Source organism: Hetaerina americana, unplaced genomic scaffold (assembly GCF_022747635.1).
Source record: "Hetaerina americana unplaced genomic scaffold, ioHetAmer1.1.p SCAF_3, whole genome shotgun sequence".
In the NCBI taxonomy this organism is placed as follows: Eukaryota; Metazoa; Arthropoda; class Insecta; order Odonata; family Calopterygidae; genus Hetaerina; species Hetaerina americana.
This window is the reverse complement of record NW_027286874.1, coordinates 109,777,031-109,802,295: the sequence shown is the minus strand read 5'-3', so window position 1 is coordinate 109,802,295 and position 25,265 is coordinate 109,777,031. Positions and strand designations below refer to the sequence as shown.

General features: G+C 37.7%; 1 protein-coding gene across 1 annotated transcript in view; it reads right to left on the bottom strand.

Annotated features, from left to right (window-relative positions):
• Positions 1-14,148: 14,148 nt before the first annotated feature.
• The window catches only part of Nuak (Nuak family kinase 1), a 68,948-nt gene continuing 57,831 nt past the window's right edge, over positions 14,149-25,265 (bottom strand). Inside the window, exons 23-26 of the mRNA XM_071587960.1 lie at positions 23,709-23,896; positions 18,861-19,020; positions 17,917-18,041; positions 14,149-16,022 (exon numbers count right to left, since the gene is read on the bottom strand). Coding sequence (XP_071444061.1) covers positions 15,851-16,022; positions 17,917-18,041; positions 18,861-19,020; positions 23,709-23,896 — 645 coding nt within the window. The 3' untranslated portion in view covers positions 14,149-15,850. The remainder of the gene's footprint in view (positions 16,023-17,916; positions 18,042-18,860; positions 19,021-23,708; positions 23,897-25,265) is intronic.

The following is a 25,265-nucleotide window of genomic DNA, read 5'->3' as shown; positions in this document are numbered from 1 at the left end:
AGGTCCCTTCCACAAAACACGCTTACAAAGAACATATGGGATTACTCCCTTCATAGAAAACGCCATCCGAGCTACAGACTGCCAAAAGAAATTCTATTTCGGTAACATTACCGAATTCTTTTCTATGACTTTCTTTTTCTATAAGGGTGTCAAAAATTATAAATGTATTTCAGCTAGAGTTAAGGTTTTATGCTTAAGGCATTGTGTAACTGCCAATTTGCTTTAATTGTATGTAAAAGAAAAGGACTTTGAAAAGAAAAGTTAAGAAATTTATAAAAAAATAAAAAAAAAAAAGGACAAAAAGAAAATTATATATATATATATCCAAAGAAAAAAAAAAAATATATATATATATATTTAAAAAAAAAAACAACAAAAGAGAAAAAAAAATAAAATAAATATCTTATATAAAATTTAATTAGACCAGAATCTAATATTAATTTTAGTTTTTAGATTGATAAATGTTTTTCCGTCCTGTTGACGTGTTTTTGGGCAAAATGTCTCGGCCCTTAGAATTAAGCTAATTTTAGTCCTTCCTTTAAGATAAGGCCAATTGCCAACCCACTAGAGGTCTTTCTTTCAATTTCTCCTTCACTAACACTGGAAAGGTACACGTTCGTCATTTACACATTCGATCGCCATTTATTTCCCTGTGCAAACTGCACATACACTAACGCTGAAGGGGTGGACGTTGTCACACCGAAGCAGCGCATAAAATGAGGGCAAAATGCCCAGTCATTAGGGGATCTGGTCTGGATCTGGTCAGATCTCAAAGGCCTGTGGTTGAAAGTTTAGTTTTGGGACCTGTCAAAGCTACTTCTGAAGTTCTACAAGGGTCAATTTTAAGACCGTTTCTTTTCAAAATGTTTATGAATAACTTTCCCGGGCAAATCTGATTGCTCTTTGTAAGCAGATAACTGAAAGTTATCAACCAAGGTTAAACATGTTAATGACTATATGGCTGCGTAGATCACTCCATCAAATTTACGATGGAAGTAGAAAAGGACAACCAACTACCTTTCTTGGACGTGTTAGTCACGAGGAGGAGTGATGGGAAGCTGGGACATGCTGTCTACAGGAAGAAGACGCAAACTGACCGTTATCTTAACGCAGCCTCTCACCACCACCCGCTTCAGAAGACTTCTTTGGTGGACACACTAGTTCACCGAGCCTATGAAATTTCTGACGCCGATTCTTTGCCAGTGGAAAAGAAACATCTCCTAAAAGCATTGCAGCAAAATGGCTATCGGAACGATATGGTCCTTAAAAGGACCGCCAGGGAAGAAAGGCGAAGACGGGATTGGGAAAAGTCCATCAAGCAGACGGAACCGGACCCAAACGCATACGCTACTATTCCCTACGTATCCGGAACATCCGAGAAGATAGCCAGAGTCTTAAAAAAACATGACGTGGTGACAAGATTTAACTGCACCAAGAAAATAGCCGACGCTCTCCCTGGACCGAAGGACCAAATTCCGAAAGACTTATATGAAGGGGTCTACCAAGTACCCTGTGCATGTGGGAAAGCCTACATCGGGGAAACATGCCGCTCATTGAAAGTTCGGATAAAGGAACACCTCCGGGCAACCACAAAAAAGCAGTTTCACCTGTCGGCCATTTTAGAACACCAATGGAGTGAACCCGGTCACGAGATTTCATTCCAAAAAGCAAACATCATAGCCAAGGAGAGTAGATACTACCCGGGTTTAATTAGGGAAGCAATTGAGATCACAAAAAAACCGGAGAACATCAACAGGGATGAAGGCTACCATCTCCACAACGCGTGGAAGAGAGTTCTCCGGGAACGGACCAATCAGGGAGCAGCCACTAGACGGGACCACCTATATAAGGGTGGCAAAATTCCGAGTCCCTCATCTTCGACCTGAAGACGCCGAATGCAACTTCGGCGAAACTGTTGTCTGAATCAAACAACGACGCGGTGAAACCCAACAATGCAGAGTACTTCATGTTAATGACTGCTTTTTCCCAAAATGACTAGAATAGCTTTTTTAATCGGTATATTGAATAGAATGTATTCTCTAATCTTTCCAAATGCAAAACTATTCCCTTCACATTGAATAAAAAGTTCGCCAACGCTAAATATAATACAATCTGTGGTGGTGTTCCTCTCGAGCGGGTGACTTCGATCGCTGACTTGTGGGTCAAAACTGATAACAAGCTAAGTTCATTGATCCATCTTTAGCTCTATCTGTTCCAAGGCTTATCTTGTTGGGTCTCTTGGAGTTCTCAAAACGAAACTTTCGATTTCATAGTATACTTATACGTATTGAGCCGTTGTTCGGCCTGTCCTTGAATACGGCTGCGTGATCTGGAAACCTCAACATCATTAATTTACGATGCGGCTGTTGAAAAAATACAAACATTGATAATTGCCCTGTTTTCAATACGAGTGGCGATCCCAATTTATGTCAATACCTCAATCTCACTCCTTTTGAATAAAAGACGGAAGGTTGCCGATTCAATTTTTCCCCGCAACACTTCGCACGGAGCTCTCGACTCCAATCATCGTCTAGGAGTTGTAGAAACATGTATTATCTCCCCCGAGAGGAGAACAAGACACGCCCCAATCTTTTGAGATCAATTTGGAAGGGTGAAAGTAGGAATTCGGAGAGTCAAGTGATTGATGTTCCTGTTCGGTGATTTCCAGGAAGAATAGCAGAGGCGCGGGATGAAGATTAGCCTCAAAGAAGTGAAAGGTATCCCTGAGGAGTACGAGGGTTGCTCAATATATTTTGAGCCTTGATAACACCGAGGGCTTTAGGCGCCATCTGACGTTTCCATCTGAAAGTTTGACCCTTTCAACGCTAATTATCTTGAGAACATTTGTTCGTTTTATCATAACTTGTGTTGTTTACAGTGACTCGAAAATTTTGTCCCTGCGAAAAAATGGAGTTAACTCGTGAACTCTTTCGTGCGATGATTTCTTACGACTTTCGACGTGGATTATCAAGACAGGGGTGCATCGACCAACTTACTTCCACTTTTGGCGATGAAGCCCCATTCTTTTCCACTGTGAAACGTTGGTACAACGAATACCATCATGGCCGCCTTTCGCTCAGCGACGAAAGTCGTGAAGGTCGTCCAAAATCAGTTGTTGAGCCAGAAATAATTTATGCTTTGCAAGAACTAGTAAAGAAAGATCACCATGTGATTTATCGTGAGATTAAGGCATCCTTTGGGATTAGTATGACGAACATTAATAAGATATTGCATGAAAATTTAGCTCTGAAATAAATTTGTTCGCGTTGGATCCCGCGTCATTTGAAAAAAGCTCAAAACGATGCTCGTGTCAATTGGTGCAAATAAATGCTCAACAAAAAAATCGCGGTGCATCACAGTCGCTCCAGCACTATGTACGGCATTTCGTCACAACATCTATTTCCTTTAAAAGCCCCAAAATTTCAGAGTTTAAGAGGACGCCTCGGTAGCTTAAGTGGCTAAAGCACCGCGACCGGATATTGAGGGATCTGGGTTCTAATCCCAGTCAAGGCGAATTATTTTTACACTCTGAAATTTTTGCATTGATCGCCTGTGTCTGTGAAAAAACTGGGCATGTGGCAATCGTACCGATAGAGCAACGTAGAACCGTGAATTTTAAATGGTACTCGAGCAGTTGTTTGCCAGTAGTGCTTGGTGAAATACGGAAAAAGAAGCGGCAACGAAGAATCATTCGTCATCATGACAACAATCCAAGCTCTCACAGATCAACTGGAACAACTACCTATTTGACTGGCCAAAACGTCGAATTGATGGGTCATCCTCCGTACAGCCCTTATTTAGCACCAAATTACTTCTTTTAATTCCCGTTTATCAAGAGAAAATTGCATGGCCAACGTCTTTCGGCGCCTGAAGAAGCTGTTGATGCATTAAAAACCCATGTTTTGGAGGAACCTCAATCGAAGTGGAAAAAGTGTTACGAAAATTAATTCGAGCGCATACAAAAGTGTATTAATTATCATGGAGAATACTTTGAAAAACAATAAAGCCATTTTTAACGATAAATTACTCTCTTTTCAATATTAGGCTGAAAATATAAATAACAACCCTCCCTCGTACGGAAGCTGAATTGGATGTTAAAGTAGAAGAGAGTAAACTGAAGCAGAGTTATTGTATTTGGGCAGTATTCAGAGAAATATGGGCGTTTAAATGGGGATGTTTGGAGAAGGTTTTCGTCAGCGAAAGAAGAATTTACAAGAAGAATGTTAATGGCAAGCACGAAGAGGGAGGAGTAATAGTTATGACGAAATGAAGATGGAATAATATGGGCTTAACAAAAGTAAATTCCCGGATATGTAGTCAGTAAGGATTGTTAAAAACCCAGCCTGTCAGGTAGACATATTTCAAATAACTTCAACGAAACTTGAGTTCTCAACTTACATTCCTCTCCAGACGATGTGAAACATCGCTTGAAAATAAAAAGTGAATAACCGAAGTTATTGCCTAATTAGTAGTGCGTTACACACATGTAAAAATCCACGAGCGCGTTGATTTCTTAGTGTTTTGTCAAACTGAGCTAAATACTTTCAATGGAATAAGGTTGCGGAGAATTCGAGAAAATTTCAAAAAGAATATAGACTGAATGAGGAAAAATTTAGAGTGAGACAATTATTAGAAAACCTGTATAATGATAGTGAATGAAACAATAGCCTTTGTATCCTCACCTTATGAACGTAAAATCAGTATTTGTCGCTTATTACCACTGCCAAATATTCTGATCGAGGAGGTGAGAGAGAATCAAATTCCACCGATAAGGAATGGTGAAAAGTATGAAGTAGAGGAAATTAAAGAAAAACTGTGATAATCCCCACCGTATCAAACATCTGAAGACGAGAGAGCGCCGTCAACATTAGATCGGAAAGGAATTTTGGGCAATTTTGACTGGCGAGGAACCATCCCAAACGGGAGGAAATGGGAGCGACAGCAGCGGAGGAGTGGCCCGGCCGGACATACGTATGTAGAAGGCAAAGGAAGAACGGACGGTGGAGTGAAGTCTCTTCCTGAGTGAGGGAGCCGATGATTGAGGGTCGGCCAAAGTCAGTCGAGGGGCAGAGACGAAACGAAAAGCGGCGCCGTGCTACAGAAGACCGCAACGACTCCCAATGGTCACTTTTGTTCCTTCAGCCATATTAGGTGGAGGAGAGTCTACTAAGGAGATGGGAGACGTTTGTTAGTTAAAACATCTTCATTTAAATCAAAGCACAAAGAATTAATCGCTTGCAGATCAAGATATCTGTCATTTGATAACACTTGGAAGCCAATTAAAACCCCTAAAATAACCTGAAAAAATATGGCACACGAAATGGATGAACATTACGATTAAAAGTAGAAGACACGATGTCTTGAGCATCACCTGATTGTCACTTCGTTCACTCACTTGCAAGGTGAACCGAAAGTGTTCCGGGAAGTGAAGAAAGGTCCTGAAGATTCTATTGAGGATCAAATCTCGAGTGCATCAAATTAAAGCATCGAGAGTGGTTTATCTGATTCACTCAAGATATGGTAGATAATGGAAAAGGCCCTTTTCTTCACGGAATAAAGAAACCAAGAAACCTATGCAAACAAGCTAAAGTATCAACTTCCATGTCCAATGCAAGATTCGAAGTCACGTTCTTCAGATGAGGATGACCTGCACACGTAGTTTTTTCTATTCGATGGCGTTGTAAATCTATTTCTCGTAATATAGCAAATGAGTGAATTCTTATGGCTGGAGCACATATCTTGTAAGGTAATTGTTTCCAAGTTAATGTAACCGGAAGAAGTTAGCTCCTCTCTGTAACTTCCTCACTCTTTAATCTTAAAGGCCCCATTGTTGCCAAAAAGATGAAATCATGAGAGAGGCATTAGTGATAGTCAATAACATTTGGTCAATTCAGCAACCTATGCAAGCGGCATATCTTAATGGTGAATTCCTTGTAAAACAAATATCATAATAATTGAGCTGAGGAATATTGTGAATATGTTGGTAACGTGTTTGGGGATTTTTTTTAGTTTTCTATTGCCGTAGCACGCAGCGGCCACCCGCGATGACGCAGCGACCTGTGCGAATTCAATCGAATATGAACCGTAAAATCCCAGAAGGAAGCACGAGATAGATCTTTCAACCAAACGCTATTCCATTGGTAACATCATCATCCTATGGCTCAGAGGAAGTCTCTGATTGAAGAAATGAGCGAAGAAATCTCAATGGATGGACGAGGAGGAAAAACGATAATGGTCATTACTGCAAAATTCACGTAAAAACGTCAGTAAATTTAAACTATTTCATGAAGACGAAAATAATTGTGAAAAAATGATGAAAGCGGTGGTATTTCATCCAGAAAAGAGCCAATACATTTCGAAAATCAAATAAGTCAATAAACACCCCAACAATTCTTTTATGTGTACTTTCCCTTTCCCGCGGACTGAGTGTTTCGCGTGGTGCAAGGGTGGGTGTGTTGTGATGACCCTTTATGGTTGTACTCGCGGAAGCAACGGTTATTGCTCCTGGTAGAGTCACTCATGCCAGATAGCTCGAACGATGGATTATAGACCAAATGTCGTTTACGTCCCACAATAGACGCAGGCAAGCGTCAAAAGCGTCCGGGAGTCCAGATAGACTTATTGGCAGTGGATACGGAACCAGATCATAATTTAGTGCAAATGAAGTGTTTAGTCAAATTCGAAGAGGAAATAACGGAAATACGGATGAGGATACATATAAGATAGGAGAATGCATATGACCGGAACGAAAAGGACGGAGTATAAGAAGGCAGTGGAAAATTTATGAATGAGAGCAGGGAGTCGGGCATAGTATAAAGAAAGAGAGGAACATCTCAAAAAACGGATATAGAAAAATGTAAACGATAGCGTTGGAACATTATATAAGAAAATGATAATGTATTCGTTATAAATACGGATGAGATGATGAGGAATAGAGACGTGAAAAGGAAATAAAGGAATGCGAACATAGATTTAAGTTGAATAAAGAACAAAAAGTTGAATAATAAATTGAGGCGGGAAACGAATAAGGCGAAAGACGCAAGGTGGAGGATGCAGTGCGAGGATATGGAGAGTTTAAAGAAGAAGGTTGAAATTGGTGAGGAATGGTGGATCATCATCTAAGCTGTTCCGATCAAACTTAAACTCGTTTGTCAACTTAGCAACAGTTGAATATGGAGGAGCAGTGTCCCCTGTCAGAGTGTTCTGTAAGTCGGCACGAATTTCCTTGGCTTTCATACTTTTCTTTACGAAGTATTTAATCACTGCTCGAATCTCAATTTTTTCCGTCTTCACAAATCACTAAACGAGAACAACAGAGAGGCGTCCGCGCCACAGATCTCTTCTCTTCTCCTTCAGAGGGCACTGACGCGTCACGTGTTCACTCATAAAGGAATGCCCATTACTACACGGGAAACTCTTCGCGCTAGCGCTGACATCTAATGGTGATGCCGAGATTCTTTATAACTACCCTTGTATCGGAAAATAAATAATTAGCTATTCCGCATATATTTTACTAAACACGACCAAGGTCTACCGACGTCCACCACGACCTGCCTGTGTCCATCCAAAGCTTGTCCTAAAAGTTTAACTCTCATGAGAATACTATATTTATGCCGGTTTGTGACGGAAGTACTTCTATTGAAATAATGTTAAATTAATAGCTTACCTCCTCGTCACAGTAGGCCGCTTTTTCCCGTCGACGGCAGATCAGCACCGGGTGTCGAATTGCGGGATTCTATCCAAAGTGAAATGACTCTTCCGCTCCCGCGAATTGCCCTGCCTTCAACCCTCCCCCCAGCTTCGGCCCAGGTGGGATAACTTCCTCACCTGCCAACCCAGAGATCGCGGGTTCGATTCCCGCCTACGTGGGTTTTCCTCTACCTAGGGCTTGGGACTGGTAACTGTCTTTAATGTAATATGTAGGGTTTAGGTGGAAGAAGGGACTACGCGTTAAGTCTCAATGTCGCCCCAACAAATGTCGAGAAATAAAATAAATCTCCTCCTGCTCTCGCACTCCGCCACCGCCCCCTCGCCCTGACAGTGCCGAGGGCCGTCCCCTTGGCAAATAGAAGACGCAGATCCAGTCAACCCCGGCGACAATCCTACTCGTGGTCGAAGGCGTTTGACGCCGAACGCGCTCGCTGCTCTCTCGCGGAGAGGGGTCGGTGATGCCGCTTTCCCTCGTCTCACAAACACTGACGCTCACTCTCGACTCGGTCAGTGAAATCTAACCAAAACATTCGCTCACTTTTCCAGGTTTTTTCATAGCATTCTCTCACTTCAAAAACTGCGTCGAAATATTCGCATATTGTTTCTCCAGGTTTCACTTTGAATCATACTACATCGCAATTGTGGCAAACACTGGGTTTGACTTGAGCGGTAGAATTCATCCTTTTTTGCTTTTTCTTTGGCGATTTCGTCTGCAATCGACACACCTTGTACTAAGGTTATTCCGATGGTATTCCACAGAAATAGCAAACGCACCCGGGGCAGGAAGCTCTGGTAAAATTCAAACCGTCTCTTAAGAGTATCTTAATTTACCCACTGATTGGACTACGAGTCAAAACAACGGCTTGCAAAAATTAAATTTTGAGTCCTGATTTAAACATGCACCCTATAAATTTCTGTTATTATCCAGTTCAATGACTCTAGCCCGTGTATGGACATTCTCACAATATCATATCACATATATCATATCATCATTTAATCACTAGCGGACCATGTGGTATAGTTTTTGTCGAAGCAGAATATGCATAGGTGTATGTAAAACAATAGAAACATGGGGATACAATGCAAGCTGAATGCACACACATTCATTGATTACAAGACAGGTATTAATCCACACTATAAAACGTTGTTTTGAATAAAAAATATCTTAATTCAATCTCAATGGTTACTAAACACGCATTAGATTTCAGAAAAGAAGGAAGTTTATTGCAACGAATAAGTGCCATATTCTTGGGCCCTTGGTAGGTGCATCTGGTGCGAACAATAATTGACGAGTACATGGATTGTTTATGTTTGGTGGCTACTGTGATTGTGTGTGAGCGTCAGCATTAGTGGGGAAAGTCTTTCTGATCATTCCTGCATATACTACAGTAGTAAAAATATAAATAAATGGAAGAGGTAAAAGGTTAAACTGCCTAAATAATGGAAGACTACGGGCATCACATTTAACTTTAGCTGACGATCGTACAACTTTTTTTGTAATTTAAAAATGGATATGGCCTGTGGGGATGAACCCCAGAAAATAACATTTGAAACAGTATGAGAATAATACAGACCATAATAAAATGATGGAAGAACATTATTAGAAACAGTAAAGCACATTGTCCGGATAAGGAAACATAGTGGATTGAGTTTCTTTAAGAGCATATCCATATGAGAATCCCAATAAAGATGACAATTTACATGCATACCAATAAATTTCACTGATTCAACCTGAAGCAAATAGTTATTTACCTTCCAATGGTATTTGCAACACTTTGGATGGAATGTTCTTAGGAGCAAATTGTATTACTTGCGATTTATCAGAATTAATTTTGAGGAAATTGTTTATACCACGAATGAATTTTCTGGGTTACAAGAATGCTGCAATGAAGGAGTTACTGAGGAAATAAGAATGTTAGTTTCATCAGCATATAAAATGGGATGACTGCCAGGCATAATGTTCAGCAATAAACATATTTGCAACTTTTGTTTTTCACAAAGGAAACATTATTTGAAATACATTTTGAAATATTTTTTGAATCCTATAAAAAAAAAGTTAGTTTAAGCAAAATTCCATACCTTTTACAGAATTTTCTATTTTTCTGTGCTGGCCACCCACACTTAATTCTAGTGGCATAGAGAGAGAGATTAGAGATTTCAGTGGCTTTTGTGAATAAGGTCTCATCACACTGCAAAGCCATCTATTGATATTAAATCACATGTCCAGGGCACAGGTAACCTCTGGATCAACTGTTGAACCATTGTAAATGTACCCAGTATGGCTTTTTGCACAGGAGTAATCGCAGGAAAATATTTTAAAGCATATATTAATAAATCAAACAATAAGATTGTTATTCTTAAGCATTCATGTTGGCTGAATTAACTGCACCGGTTTGATTTCTTGCAATCTCTCCCAATGAATTATTACAGAAATACATATATTTTTTGTGAATCCTTGGGATCATTTAGGGCTATGATAAGAAAAACCATTTATTAAAGTATGCTGAGAGTTTGGAAAATTCACCAGCAATTCCGTGGGATGGATAGTTAATTTTTGGTGATTTCCTGATGATAATGTAAATAAAGACTTCAGGCATGTTCAGCTGTCAATTGGTAACATTACTTTTAATAGTGGAAAGTCTTAAGTAATATAGTCCATTTTTCATTTGATTAAGTCCAAAAGGAAGTTTTTGGAAATATGTTCATTGGGATTTTTCTTCTTGAATAAAGTTGCACAGAATATACACCATGAATTTGGTGAGAACTTCCTGAGCAGCTTGTGCCTTTGCCTAGGTATAGCAACATTGACCATGCTTCCTGACTAAGAATGTCAACCAGGAAGAATGTGTTGTTTTTTAGGAATTATTTCCAGCATGTTCATTTATCAATTCTATATGGTGTTATGTATCAGTGAATGAAAATGTTTTCCTATTTTTATTTTGACTTCTTGATTATAGTTTGAAGCTGTATGCATAGTATTAAAACTGTTTTCCATCAACATCCCTTAATATATTTTGCCGATTCCACTGATTGGACTCTATTACAATAAATCCCTAAATGTACACAGAAATTCCAAGAATATTGCAATTTTTAAACCTACATAATAGAAAGGCGGCTCAAATTGCCATATTAAATAATAGTGTAGTCTCATTGTACAGTTACCTGATTCATTTTCTTTTGCCCAACAAATGATTTTCAATTAAAGTGAAGAAAACAAAATGAAACTAGATGTTCACGTTCATCATGCAAGCATTCTAAATAAGAATAATTTAACAAATAGCTATAGTTGTTTAGGCTCTATTTCCAAATTATTAACAGTATTTTTTAAATGTAAATTTTGCAATTAATCATTAAGGGAAGAAAAGGGCACCTACTTTGAAAATGGCAACTCTAAGTTGATTCTATTTATATTATGTATGATATAAATGTAAAATTTATCGAGGTATATTTCAGGTTTTGACAATGTTCAACGGTAGCTATCCCAAGGTGGTTTCTTGTAAATAATGTCCCTCGAATGATTTTTACACTCTGAAATTGTTGCATTAACTACCCACTTTATTCAAGAGTTTAATCTTCAGTCTCCAGCCTAAAAATGTAACATATATTTTAATGTTTAGTGGCACTTTGACAAAATTCAATGAATTACATTGCTGAGTTTAATATTTTCTCATTCAATCCTGCAGAAAAACATAAATATATATACACCTTACCTTTGTTGCATCGCATCATACTTTCTTTTATATGATGAGGTCTCAATAAAGATTGAGAATTTATTTTGCAGCAAAATGTGAACACAGCAATGAAACTAGCTGTGGTGATAATACCAACTTTGATGTGCCATGAATGCATTGGAAGCACATATAAACCCACGCATGTATATGATAAAAGTGAACCAAATAAATATGGACACATGGTAACTGCCAACATAAAATGGAATCATTTCATAATGAGTGGAACAGTTTTGATAAGAGGGTAGTTTGAAAGGTTCTCATAATAACCACCAGATGTCAGCATTAGCGCACTCAAGTTACCCTCGTTGTAATAGGTAATCCCTTATGGGTAAGCACGGAACACGTCAGAGCTTTGGGAAGAGATCCGTGGTGCTGATACCTCTCTGCTGTTGTTCCCGTGTAGTGATTTGTGAAAATAGAAAAATGGAGATTCAAGCAGAGATTAAATATTTTGTAAAGAAAAGTATGAAAGCAAAGGAAATCCATGCCGAATTTCAGAACACTCTGACAGGGGCCTCTGCTGCTTCGTATTCAACTGTTACCTAGAGGAAAAACGAGTTTAAGTTTGATCGGGACAGCTTAGATGATGATCCGAGTAGTGGTCAGCCAAAATGTGCAACTACTCCAGAAATTCTTGCAAATGTGCATGAAATGCTCATGGAGGATTGCCGGCTGAAAGTGCGAGAAATCGTTGAAGCTGTAAGGATGTCATCTGAAAGGGCTTATCACATTTCAACCGTGGTATTGGATATGAGAACATTATCTGCTAGATGAGTGCCACAACTCTTGATGCAGGATCACAAATGCATCACAATGGAAATTTCCTAACAATATTTGACCCATATTAAGAACAAACAACACGAATATCTGCACCAGTTTGTGACCACAGATCAAACTTGGGTCCAGTACTATACCCCAGAGACAAAACAGCAATGGAAACATGTTGATACACCACCACCAAAGAAAGAAAAGGCAATATGGTCAGCCTGAAAAGTCATCGCTACAGTTTTCAGTGATGCGGAAGGGATCCTGCTGAAAGATTGTCTTTCCACTGGTCAACCAATTACTGCACAATACTACACTAACCTCCTGGACCAACTCAGCAAAAGATTCATGAAAAGAGGCTAGGTTTGGCAAGGATAAAAGTAATTTTTCATCCAGACAATGCACATCCACCAACATGTCATTACCATAGCAAAAATATTTAAACTAAGATACAAATCGTTGCCAAATTCACCTTATTCACCTAATTTGGCTCCATCAGATTTCCATATCTTCCCAGAGTTCTAAATTTCCCTCAGTGGACAGAGATTCTCTTCAAACTAAGAACTTATAGCAGAAGTAAATTGGTATTTTGCAGACCTGAAGAAATCTTATTTTCAAGATGGGATCAAGACATTCATATATAGCTGGACCAAAAGCATTAGTGTAGAGGGAGACTACATTGAAAAATAAAAAAGTTTCACTGAGGTAAGTCGTTTATTTCTATGCCATCCCAAGAACTTTTCAAATCACCCTTGTATGTTGTCTGTTGGCCAAAATCCATCGTAAAATCATAGGGAATACTACGACATGAGAAAGTCATTATTCTATATTTGAATGCATGGTTTAAATAATTGGAAGGGAGCTGCATTTCAATCGCAAAGGAAGGTGGTCTGAGCACTCCCAACTATCGCAGTGAACAAGATCATGATTAACACAGTTTCCGCCATTGTTCAGGGAGTTAAGCTGAATGACAGCGGATGATCTGGCAGACCCAATGCACATACCTCAGGGCAGAGCATCTACCATTCTCCATAATCACTTCGGCATGAGATGCGTATGAGCAAGCCGAGTGCAGACTAGGTCTGACCAGGAGGTGGTGAGAGTACAGGTGCGCCAGGGTTTCAGGCACCTGGCAGCAGAACATTAAGAGGCCTACCAAAATTCTATTATTACTGGTGATGACAGTTGGCTTCACTTGTACAACCCATAAAGGCAAGCAATAAAACAGTCAGCCAAACAGCCTGATCCTGGATGCCCAAGAGAGCCAACGTTGTACAGTTAGTAGGGAAGTTGAAAGTGCTTTCCCTCAGAATGTTGTGGAATGGTTCACCAACATGAAGTGCTGCCCTTACATACTGCAGCTACTGGGCAGAAAAGAGACAGTTTTGAAGACCCTGGATAACTCACCAACAAAAATGCCCTGAGCTGGATCCATCTTGTTGGTGCCTACGCCACAATAATCCTTTCCCTCATGTTGCCATTCATTATTGGTGCCCAATGTCTGATTTCACAAAACAATCAGTGTTGCACTCCCTCCAAGCAGTCTGGAACTTGCTCTTTTCTCATCTGAAATAGGAGCTGTAGAGTCAGTGTTTTGATTCCTCGATATCAGTTCTGAGGAAGGCAGAGACAGCTCTGATGATGATGTTAAAAAACGACTTCCAGCACATCTTCCAGGATTAGCAAACATTCTGAGCCAAGTTGGATTTATAAATCGCCGAGGACTACTTTTAGAAACATAACATCTAGTTGGACTCCATCCAACATATTTGGAGTGCAATAAATTCATTCTCATTTTTTATCTCAACTAGCCCAAGTAAACTAAACCAACCATGTTTCCAGGCATCTGCAAGTAAACTAGTGTAAGTAAGAAGGAAAAATAAATCTTTTCACAATATGGTAGGTTACAAATTATGTTGTTCCATCACTGAGAGTGAATAAGTTAACTATGAACAAATACATTTATTTACAAAAAGACCTACAATAGTATAACTCATTTTAAATTCAATGTATGGCAAAACATGTCAATCACTTTCAACAGGAAGCTTACATAGTACATTTCCTTGATAGGGGTTTAATTCTATTAGAACTTGCAGGGGTTGTGGAATTCACCTCCAATTAAAGTATTGATTATGCCCATACTTGTTATGATAGTGAGAAGCAATTAATTTCTCTGACAACAAGCAAAGTTAAGGCCAAACCTATGACTTACAATAATATACAAGTATCAACAAGATAATACTAATCTTTTCTTGGAAATAATGCTGACAAAAGTACCAGAACATGAAACTTCATTTAAATAAACATAGTTAGGCATTATATTATAACAACTAATTATAGCCGTCCACAGATATATCAGAAGCATTCAATATCACAAATGAAACATGTTGCACTACCAAAGTTTCACGTAATAATCTCTTCAAAAATTCTGTCACCAACCTAAAACATTAAAGTAACAGTCACAGGAACAATAACAGCAACTTTTGTAGCACCAAATTTCCATGCATCACAATTCATCACGCATTCAATCCTCAGCACTCAAGTCTTGAATTAGTCATTAAGTAGTTATACCCATATTAGGTGAAGGTGTTTCATGTTGAAGAATATAATTACCTTTCTTTTAACAGTAATAAGGATCCAAACAATATTAAATAAAACACATTACTTCCAATGAAACAGTCTTCTTATTTTCCTAAAAACAAGATTCGGGCATTCATTCATTAGAAATGCATACCAGGAAATGGGTAAGCCCTATAGTAACTTGAAATGGCATTAACACTAACACAATTCTTTCCAACACTTGTAAACAAAAGCATATACAACTTTCTACATTTAATAAATAGCTACAACATGTATGAGGGTAACAAACAGTCATATATGACAACAAAAGGAAAGCATATTGAAAGAAATGCCAAGACTTGTTCTAATAACTGCCAAACACAAAATTTCACAATATAATTTCTCAACTATAACTTCCTTACATGGGTAATGTTCTCGTAACGATCAAATCACATATTCATAGATCACATTAATCATGGTGACCAATCTATCAGCATTTGGCTCTGTATGCTACAGACTGATTTAAGATAATGTAATTACTTGCCATATAAATGACACCAGTCACTGACTGGAATGATATTAACTATAAAAACTGCCATTTCATATGTCTTCTATTAACAATTAAGGAGTGTACGTTGTTTAGACTTAGTTCCAAGAAAGTTAACAAAGAATAATGCAATAAAAACGCTTTGTGGCACTGCAGCACCAAACCACCCAGTGATGACTGAAACAAATATCTCTAATCTCATTTCTGTTCCAACTAATTTATAGTATAGCACTCATTTATGTAACAGCATTACATATTTTCAAGTCCATTATTTCCAACTAGAACAATGAGTATAATGTCCTTGCAACATTAGGCTACAAAATTTATACAAAATATCATGGTCAAAACTCTGATACTGGTAGTCTACACTTGTGTTAAAATGTTAGAACATTGAACGATTCATTTTAAAAAATGAGTCAAACCAGCAGTATGTTTATGCAATAAACCTTTTTTTTTAATCAAAAGCACATAAATAATGAAAGTAAGTGTGGACAAAATAATATCAATTTTATTGTCAAAGACCACCATAGATTTGCAGTCATGACTTATTAATTGCCTTCATTTTGTTAGATGCATGTATACCCACTGGAGGAAGGTGAGGAGGGTTTGACACCTGGGGATTTTTTTCAGACAAAACAGAGTTGGGAGCACCAAATGATGAGCCCTCTGACCCTCGCGATGAAGCATAACCATCTAATGACGTTTGTGAACTGCAGCATTAACAAACGGCAACCCCGACAGTGATGACATGCAAGAAAAAATAAAGCCTTTTACTAATATATCAACCAGAGATCTCAAACACAGCATACAGCCTGCAGCCCAGTGGCATTTCAAGCAACTATCACGTCTAACGCATCAATTCATTTTAATGCAACAATTTCAGAGCGTAAAAATCATTCGCCTTGACTGGGACTCGAACCCAGATCCCTCAATATCCGGTCGAGTGCTTTAGCCACTTAAGCTACCGAGGCGTCCTCTTAAACTCTGAAATTTTGTTTGTTTGAGGGATCTGGGTTCGAGTCCCAGTCAAGGCGAATGATTTTTACGCTCTGAAATTGTTGCATTAAAATGCACATTAGCGGATGACTCCGTTAAAAGTTACTGTTGCGGCATCTCCCGCAGTTTCTTTGGAATTTGCATCAATTCATGACTGAAATATCAAAAAATCATTTTGAAAAAAAAAGGTTCCTGCACAAAATACAGAAATTGTGACAGAATTGCAAAAATTTATTGAAGTAAAAAATGTGATGACATTGTTCGCTATGACATATTTACTCATTATGAGCGGGCTTAAGCATAAACCCTTGAATAAGCACCTTACACAAATTAAAACTCATCATAGATTTCAACCATTATTTAAGAAAGAGCACAGGACAAGTATGTTGTTCCAAAATAAAAAGCAAAAAAAAACACAAGCTCTGCAGTAACTAAGTTTAATAAAATATGGAGAAACGAGTTGAAATACTTAAAGATTATCATTGGCACGCATTTATTTTCTGAGCATCACCTTATTTTATATTTCAAATCTGAAAGTGCCAACATCTTCGGTACACCAACAACTCTTAACGCAGATGGTGCACAATTCAAATTGCTTTACTTTAATGGCATTTAAATGATCAAACGTCTTTTCTGCATTCTGTCCAAGAAATCTTCAGCAGAAATTCAAACAGAAAGTTACTGCTGTAAGATGCTTATGGGTTTCAGCTGACAATGAATTAAACTCAGAAAAAAGTAAGGTTCTTATATAACCCCTGATATAAGGGTGAAAAATATAACAACACCCACTGAGAACGGGTTGAAAGTTGAAGATCATCATGAATTCAGGAATAAAAGTTTTGAGAAAATCCAAAAGTGATCATATTATGAATCCAATAATTATGTCCAAGTGTATTATGTTGAACATTTCTAAAGTGGTTCACATCACATAATTATTGGAGTCAATGAATGTAGTCAATAAATTATGAGGTTCAATGCCATCAATGAAGGCCCATTCCAAGTGAGATCACCCCAGATATGGTTGGTTGTTCTTCCATTTCTAATCTGTCCATACTTTCAACAGAGATTCCATTGATAGTGTACCTTGCCCAACATTATTGTTGCTTCTTCTTCATTTGACACCACATTGGATTCAGGTTCATTTTTCATCACCACAACAAGCATCAATAAGGGTTTGAAGTGATTTCGGGGAAATTTTGCTGTGTGATTACAACATATGCCACAAAGATGTGGGTGACCCTGTGTTAAAGGAGAATCCCTGAACTGAAAGATGTTAAACATAAATTGAATGCATTTGATCATTTTAAAACTCAGAAAGTCATGAATTAAGCTATCAGAATGAGACATTTTGCCAAATTTTCAAGGCATGTAAAATGAAGACAGCCCTAAACCACAGGGTGGTAATTTTTATAAAATAACTATGATAGTCTTTTGTAATGATTTCATTAAATATACCATATTCCAAGCTTGTCTTTTTTTAAATAACCGACAAACTTGAGAAGTGCATTAATTGTCAAACAGAAAGAAATATGAAAAAAGGTTTTTAAATTTAAACTTCTGATATTTTCAGTATTAATGAAACCTGTTCATCAGAGGAAAATGGCCCACCTCTCATTGTATTTCCGATGAGTTGGTGATGGTGCAGTGACTCCATCAGCTAAGGAGGGAACTCTGAACTTTCTCAATCTGTGATGAGATTTCCTCTCCGTTTCAGGCTGTTGGTCACTCAAGTGCTGAAAAATGTAGTGGGTACATAAATCAAAGTAATCAAATGGTCTGCACTCTCACACTTCAATCAAAACCAATAAAAAAATAATACTTTTGTCTTTCAATCAGCATATTTATCATTTTAAGTAACTTTCACGAAGGTGATGGGTACAAAAATCTACTTTCCCAAAAAATCAGTAGCTAGAATTCGATACATGGATATCAGGATTTTTTTCCGACAAATGGCATAGTAAAATGTTTCTAAATTAAAGAATAATACCGAATCAAAAAGATCAATACTTTCAAAAGTTATAGTTATTCAGTTTAGTATGTACTAGCCAAGTGGAGCAACGTGAAATTGAGGTAAAATCTATGCCGTTTTACTTTTGGATGAATGAAAATAATGGCTAATGCTGTTCTACAAAATGTCACAATGCTGCAAAACTAGAATTATGTCATTTACCTCTTTACTCCCAAAATCTAAACGTCAATAACACATATCACTCAAATGCAAATGACTTAAAATAGTAAATTTTAAGATAGTGCATCTATGATATGAAAATGAAATTAGTAACGCTATCATAGGCTCAAATATGACATGACATGTATCAAAAACACCCATACTTAGAAAGATTAACAAAATACCTATCGAGATTTAAAATTGTTCAGATTGTCAATCATCAGGGTATATTACTGAGAGGAAAGCATTGATCTGTGTTGAGAGTACAATGACTTATACGCATTTAAGTTTTACCAATTACAAGCATATATAACATCTGTGGCATATAAAATGAATTATGCCTGATTTTCTAAGAAAGATTCAGGTGAAGTAGAGACAAACTCACCATTGTGGGCAATATTCCATTTTGGTAGGCACTGGGTGGAGTGGGTGAGAGGCATCGCCTGCCATCGTCATACACCCCATGACCTGCTGCGATCGGCCCATCCTTATTCACCTGACTTCCACCATTGCTCTGTACCAAACTGGATGTTGATGACGTGGCCCTGAAATTGCATGTGTATACATTATAGCAACTGACTATCAAAGGGGTAAAATACCAACATGCTATCATGCCTGGTGTACTTGAGTCAGATAATTTTTCACAGAATTACAGTATGCTTTTCATAAAATTTGTTTTTCACAGTATTTCGTGAAATAATTAGCATGATGACCAATTTGGTTTTCAAAAAAAGAACCCCCTGTAGAATTAGATGGTCCTGTTTATAAATTACGATGCATATTCATTAAGTAAGGGCCGTTAGCTTATATTTGAATATTGGCGCTTCAAAACACTGTTTCACTCCCGCAGTACCATCTACTGATTCATTGAGAAGCAGCTATAGCAGCATTCGTTTTGTTTCAGAAGTTGTTTGCTCGTCCGTGCATGCAAACAACAATGTCCGCGACAATCGTTCATCTTGCCAGCTGTGAAGTGCGTTGTTCTGTCATGCGATTCTTGTATGCAAAAGGATTGTCGGCCGCTGAAATTCATCGGGAATCATGCCTAGTTTATGGACCTACAGTTATGAGTGAAGGAAAGGTTAGACAATGGTTCTGTGATTTTAAAAATGGACGAACAAATGTCCATGACGAAGAGCGAAGTGGCAGGCCCAGTATTCTGACCGATGAAATTGTTTCTCAAGTGGAACAAAAACTGTCATATGATCATCGATTGATGCTTAATGGCCTGGCTGAACAATTTCCTCAACTTGGACGCACTACTGTCTACAATATTGTCACAGAAAGCCTCGGATACCACAAATTGTGTGCAAGGTGGGCACCAAAACACTGCTGCCAAAACTAATAGGAAAATTCAAGATTTTCGTTGGGAACTCTTTGACCACCCACCGTACAGTCCTGACCTTGAACCTGGAGACTACTTCCTCTTCTTGCACTTGAAACAGTGGCTCGGTGGACAACGTTTCGAAACCAAAGAGGAACTCAAGAACGGCGTAGTCAATTGGTTCAACTCTCAGGCGGCGAGCTTCTATGTAGAGGGTTTTAAGAAGCTGGTGCAGCGGTACAAAAAATATTTAGAAGCGAACGGCGATTATGTAGAGAAGTGAAGCAGGTTTGTAGCTAACTAAAAGTGTCAATAAAATGTGTTTCATAAGAGCATATTTTTTCCTGTGACCAAACTGCCCTTACTTTATGAGCATGCCTCGTATAATTGGAGGTGCGAGAAGATAAAATTATTTTGCAGGAAAACATTGGGCTATTCTTCCTAAGAAGGGTGTCATTTAAGTCTGAATTCAGGGTGATTTTTACGGCCAAGTATTGGCATTTCATAGTAATATTGATTCCCTTCCCTCATTCCCATTACTCATCATTGACATGCTTTCTTCTTCACATATTCCATCCCTCTCTTCCTCGTTCTTCCCAATTGGCTTTTATCATAATGAGCAGATAGAAGACTTTCTCACAGTCCAAATGAAGAATCTCAATAATCTTTTCATGCTTATTTTTTAAATAATCATTTGAATGCTTTCTTTTTGAGCCTGAATATATCATGTCCAAATATTTTGGCCCATTGAATTAAAAAACAATGTCGTTTTTTGTTGCAATACAAAGATTCTAACATACAATCAATTCATCTGAGTTAGTCCGCATCCCAATTTGTTGAAGTTAGGTCCATATCAAGAGTATTCACATATCTAATGTCAACTGTGCCTTTGTACACTGCAATCCACAGAAAACAATGGAAAAGATGACCTTGGGTATGTAACTCTTAGACTTAGTTTTTGAATATTATAAAAACAAGATCCTCTTCAATATTCATAATACATGTTTGAAGATTTTAAGTCACGATACTTCAATCAAAAGTTAAATTGCAAAACCACCCATTCCACTTTTTTATACTTCTGCCCACTTTCAATAAATCCTTTACTCGATATTTTCTGGATAATAATATTTCCTTCAACTTTACGAGTATATGATCATAACACTTACAGCCAAATAAAAGACAAGTATTACTATATTCACTATACAAGGGCCTGCAATGACCTACACCAGCCATTAGTCAAAACACACAATACAACTCATGGGCCCAAAACAATGGGCTTAAGGTTATTCAATTAACTTCCCCGTGAAATCAAATATAAAACAAAAGCACCCGTTTTCAAAAAAAAGCTGCTCAACCTATTAAAAAATCATATGTTCCATTCTGTAAATTAATGTCAGGAATTGTCACTGCATATCAATTATGACTTAACTAAATGTGACAATACGTAAATATAGTAGTACATTGGTACATACATGTATAAACATTTTATTTTTTCAAAAGCTGTGATCTTTATATCTGGCATGTCCTATATTTTCGTATGAGTGAGTATGCACCAAATCTCCAGATAAATAAAGGCTTTATTATCATTATCATCAAGAGTTCCCGCAAAGTAACTGAAATCACAATAATGATATCAACCTACAACACCATAGGGAAACAGAATAAAATACAGTAAGTAAGCTAGTGGCTCTGTGAAATGGTCTTTCAATTGTATTAGGGCAGGGTGAAAAGTTTTCAGGCTGGTAGTAAAATACTGTTATTTTTTGGTCAAAAATGGACTTATTTTTTTTCTATATTGCCTCCTTTTAGGTCAACACACTTTGTCCAGCACTTTTCCAGTGAGTGGGTTCCACTACAGAAGTGCAATTTGAGAAGGTCTGCATAATAGGTATCTACGACAGCCATTAACTTTTCATTGAACTGCACACGTTTTTAGGTCAAACATTTTTTTAGACAAGGGAATAGGTGGAAGGCATAGGGTGGCAAATCTGGTGAATAGGGAGGATGTTCCAACAATTCATCCCAAAAATGCCTCTGTTTTCCCACAGTCAAAGCACCTTTGTGGGTAGCACATTGTCCTGGTGAAAGATGATTTTCTTTTTTTGTAATCCACGACTCTTCTCACATACTTTTCCATTCAATTGGTCCAGAAGACTTGCATAACATTCGTATTTGTCACCCTTTGCAATGCAATCAACAAGAAGAATCCCTTTTGCAACCCAGAAAACATTGCCATCATCTTCCAGTATATTAAACCTACAAGGTCCATCCAGAAAGTATCCAGCCATTTCGAATATCCTGATGGCTTGCAGTCTAACTTTCATGAAACTTAGCAGCCAATCACAGGAGACCTTAACATGCATGCGTGAAAAGTCAAGACTCCTTATTCAGTTGTGAGACTCCATTGAGTAAGCTAAAGCATTTTCTTACTCTCACATTCACAATGACTGAGAAACTAGATCAGCGAATTTACATCAAGTTTTGCTTCAAACTTGGGACATTCATCTACATAAACCATTCATATGATTAAGACAGCCTTCAGGGAGGACTCAATTTTGATGTGATGTTCAAATAAAAAGGAGGTATTGATGCATTAAATATGATTATGAATCCGTAAAAAGATCCATGTTCTGGGAGACCATGAAACAGCCAACATCTGAAAATTTCAATCATGTGTGCAGGAGTTAGAAGAAGATTTAGGGATTCTAAAAACTATTGTCTCTGAGATTTTAACAGAAGATATTGTCATGAAACATGTGGCTACAGAATTGGCTAGCACCTTCACCATGACAATGCACCTGCTCATTCATCCCATGTGGCACGGGATTTCCTATTGAAACACAGTATCGCACAGGTCACTCAGCCTAGTTACAGTCCTGATATGGCTCCCTGCAACTTCTGGCTTTTCCCTACAAGCTACAATTGCCACTGAAAGGGCACAGACTTCACGGTCAGTTGATGAGATAGAGGAGAAGGAGATGAGGCAGCTGATGACCATTCTGAAAAAGAACTTTGCAGGCTGTTTTGCAAAATGATAGAGATAAGTGTGTGAAGTGCCAAGGGAATAACTTCAAATAACTTTCTGAACAGACCTCATACTTTGCCTTTTTTTGGAGCAGGTCCATTGGCTTCGGCCCGCAACTTCATTGGTTGCTGTTTCATTTCTAGCAGGCAGTGGTGGACCCACACCTCATCAACAGTAAGAAATTGGTGCCCAAAATCAGTTTGATTCTTTCGAAAATGGTCTATACATTATTAAGACATTGGTTTTCCACCTGTTTTCTGTCAACATTCAACAAATGTGGCACCCTTATGCCCAAAGCTTATTCATATTTAATTCTTCATGTAAAACATGCCATACTCTTTCCTTTGATGTGCCTATGGCATCAGCTAAATCATACACCTTTAATCACTGATCATCCAATACCATATTGTGCACTTTTTTGATGTTTTCACCTGAAGTGGTAGTTTTAGGACATCCTTTACACGGATCATCTTCAAGCCCATTCCTTAAGAGCTGAAAATGAGGGAGCAGACTCCTTATAAACCTTCACCAACTTGGGATGAATGTCTGTGGGCAAGAAGCCATCCAAAACACTGACATATTGTTCCGTGATATAAAATTTTTATAAAGGCACAAATATTTCAGTCTATAAAGGTAAATGAGGCACACAACAACACATTTACCTTGAAAAGCTGTGAAAATATTACTATCTAGTACTTAAAGTTGACACTTGACTAGCATTGTCCAGAAATATGCACCAACATTACGAAACCAAAATCTCAATGATACTGAAGCCATCACCAAGAACTTTTCAAATGCCCACATGTTAAACTGGCAATCAAACTGTTCTAGTCTAATCAATGTTCAAACATTCTACAATCTTGGAGCTAGAAAAAGAAACTTACCGTAAACCTCTGCTGTCAAGAGAGCTTTGGAGGAGAGTTTTGGGGACTTCCAAGGGATTTGGAAGTTTATCGTGGTAGGGAGATGTAGATGATCTCTTGTAGATGGAAGCAGGTTTTTTTGGCATCACTGGAGGTGGTGAGAAACCATCACGGCTCTGGTTTGAAGGTGACTTCATACCCTCAGCATTCTGAAAAAGGATATAATGCATTACATTTCATATTCAACATAACTGAATATTAGTCAACCTCAGCCAAAGATGACATTCCAAAAAATTGAATGGTAATGATAATTTTAGACTAAATGCTTCTATGTTAACAGCTGTAAAATTTATTTCACAATGGTTTAATTTTCTATGAGATTGCTTTTGAATTACTAGTGCATTTATTATCTATATTGTCATCTTGTAATATAAAAAAATAGACCATAATAGTAAAAAAACAATAAAAGAGCTGAAGCTGAATATTAAGTTAGTATGAAAAAATATAGTAGGCTGAGCAGTTTATTCATTACGTCAACACACTATGTGGCAATGGAGATGCAATGAGTCATGAAAAGAAAAAAATGAGTAACCTAAATTCTTATTTGTACATGAGAAGGGAACTGATGACTAATGCCAAGGATTATAAAGCTGAACAAAACAATTGAGTTACTTTATGCTTTTGTTTCACTCAGAAACATAACCATTAAACATGGAACATAAACGTATATTGACAACAGTTGAGACGTAGTTTGGATAAGTATGGGTTGGGAGACATGTCTTTAAAAATAATTTCCATTGAAATTTCATAGAAGATCCAATCTCATCACCCCATTATCAATATTTACGAGGAAAATTAGTGGTAGCTTAGAATGGGGCAGAAGTGATGCAAGGAGAAAATCACTATCTATTATTAAAAATCAATACAAGGGATTCAGAGTAGTGATTCCACTTCTTCTATCTTCACATGAAGCAACCACAAAGTAGTGATGGATGAAAAACTGCATGCACAATAACAGAAATGATAAATGTATTCAATCATAAATTTACAAGGGACGCTATGGTTTAATAAAGTTGTGTGGCAGGGGGATATTTATACAAGATATTTTCATGTTGAATAAACAACAGATCGCCTGAATTTATGACAGTTGGGAACCAATTAAAAATTAAGCAGGAGTATAATGTAATATTGGGGCCAGGTTCCCGGTTTTCTTAGTGGCATCCATTTCGAATAAATAATCCTGTGTTAAGTTAACAGAAAAGTTATTCGAGATATTTTTACAGTGCATGCCTCCTTTAGTATGGCACTTGTGTGTACTTTTCATCATTACACACCTAAAAAGTAAGTACAATGGAGTTTAGAACATACACTATTCTCTTTCTGCCGTTTGCCGATCATAGCTGTGTTTAGACCTGTGGATGCATAGTATACCGACTCAGTGTGATATCTCTGATAGAGGTGTATTATATCCATTTTTTACTATGAATTTTATAGCATTTCAGAAAAATGAGTAAAAATCTACAATATATTCTCTCTTATCAGTTGCCTGATTGTCCTGGACTTTATTAGGCTTCTCTG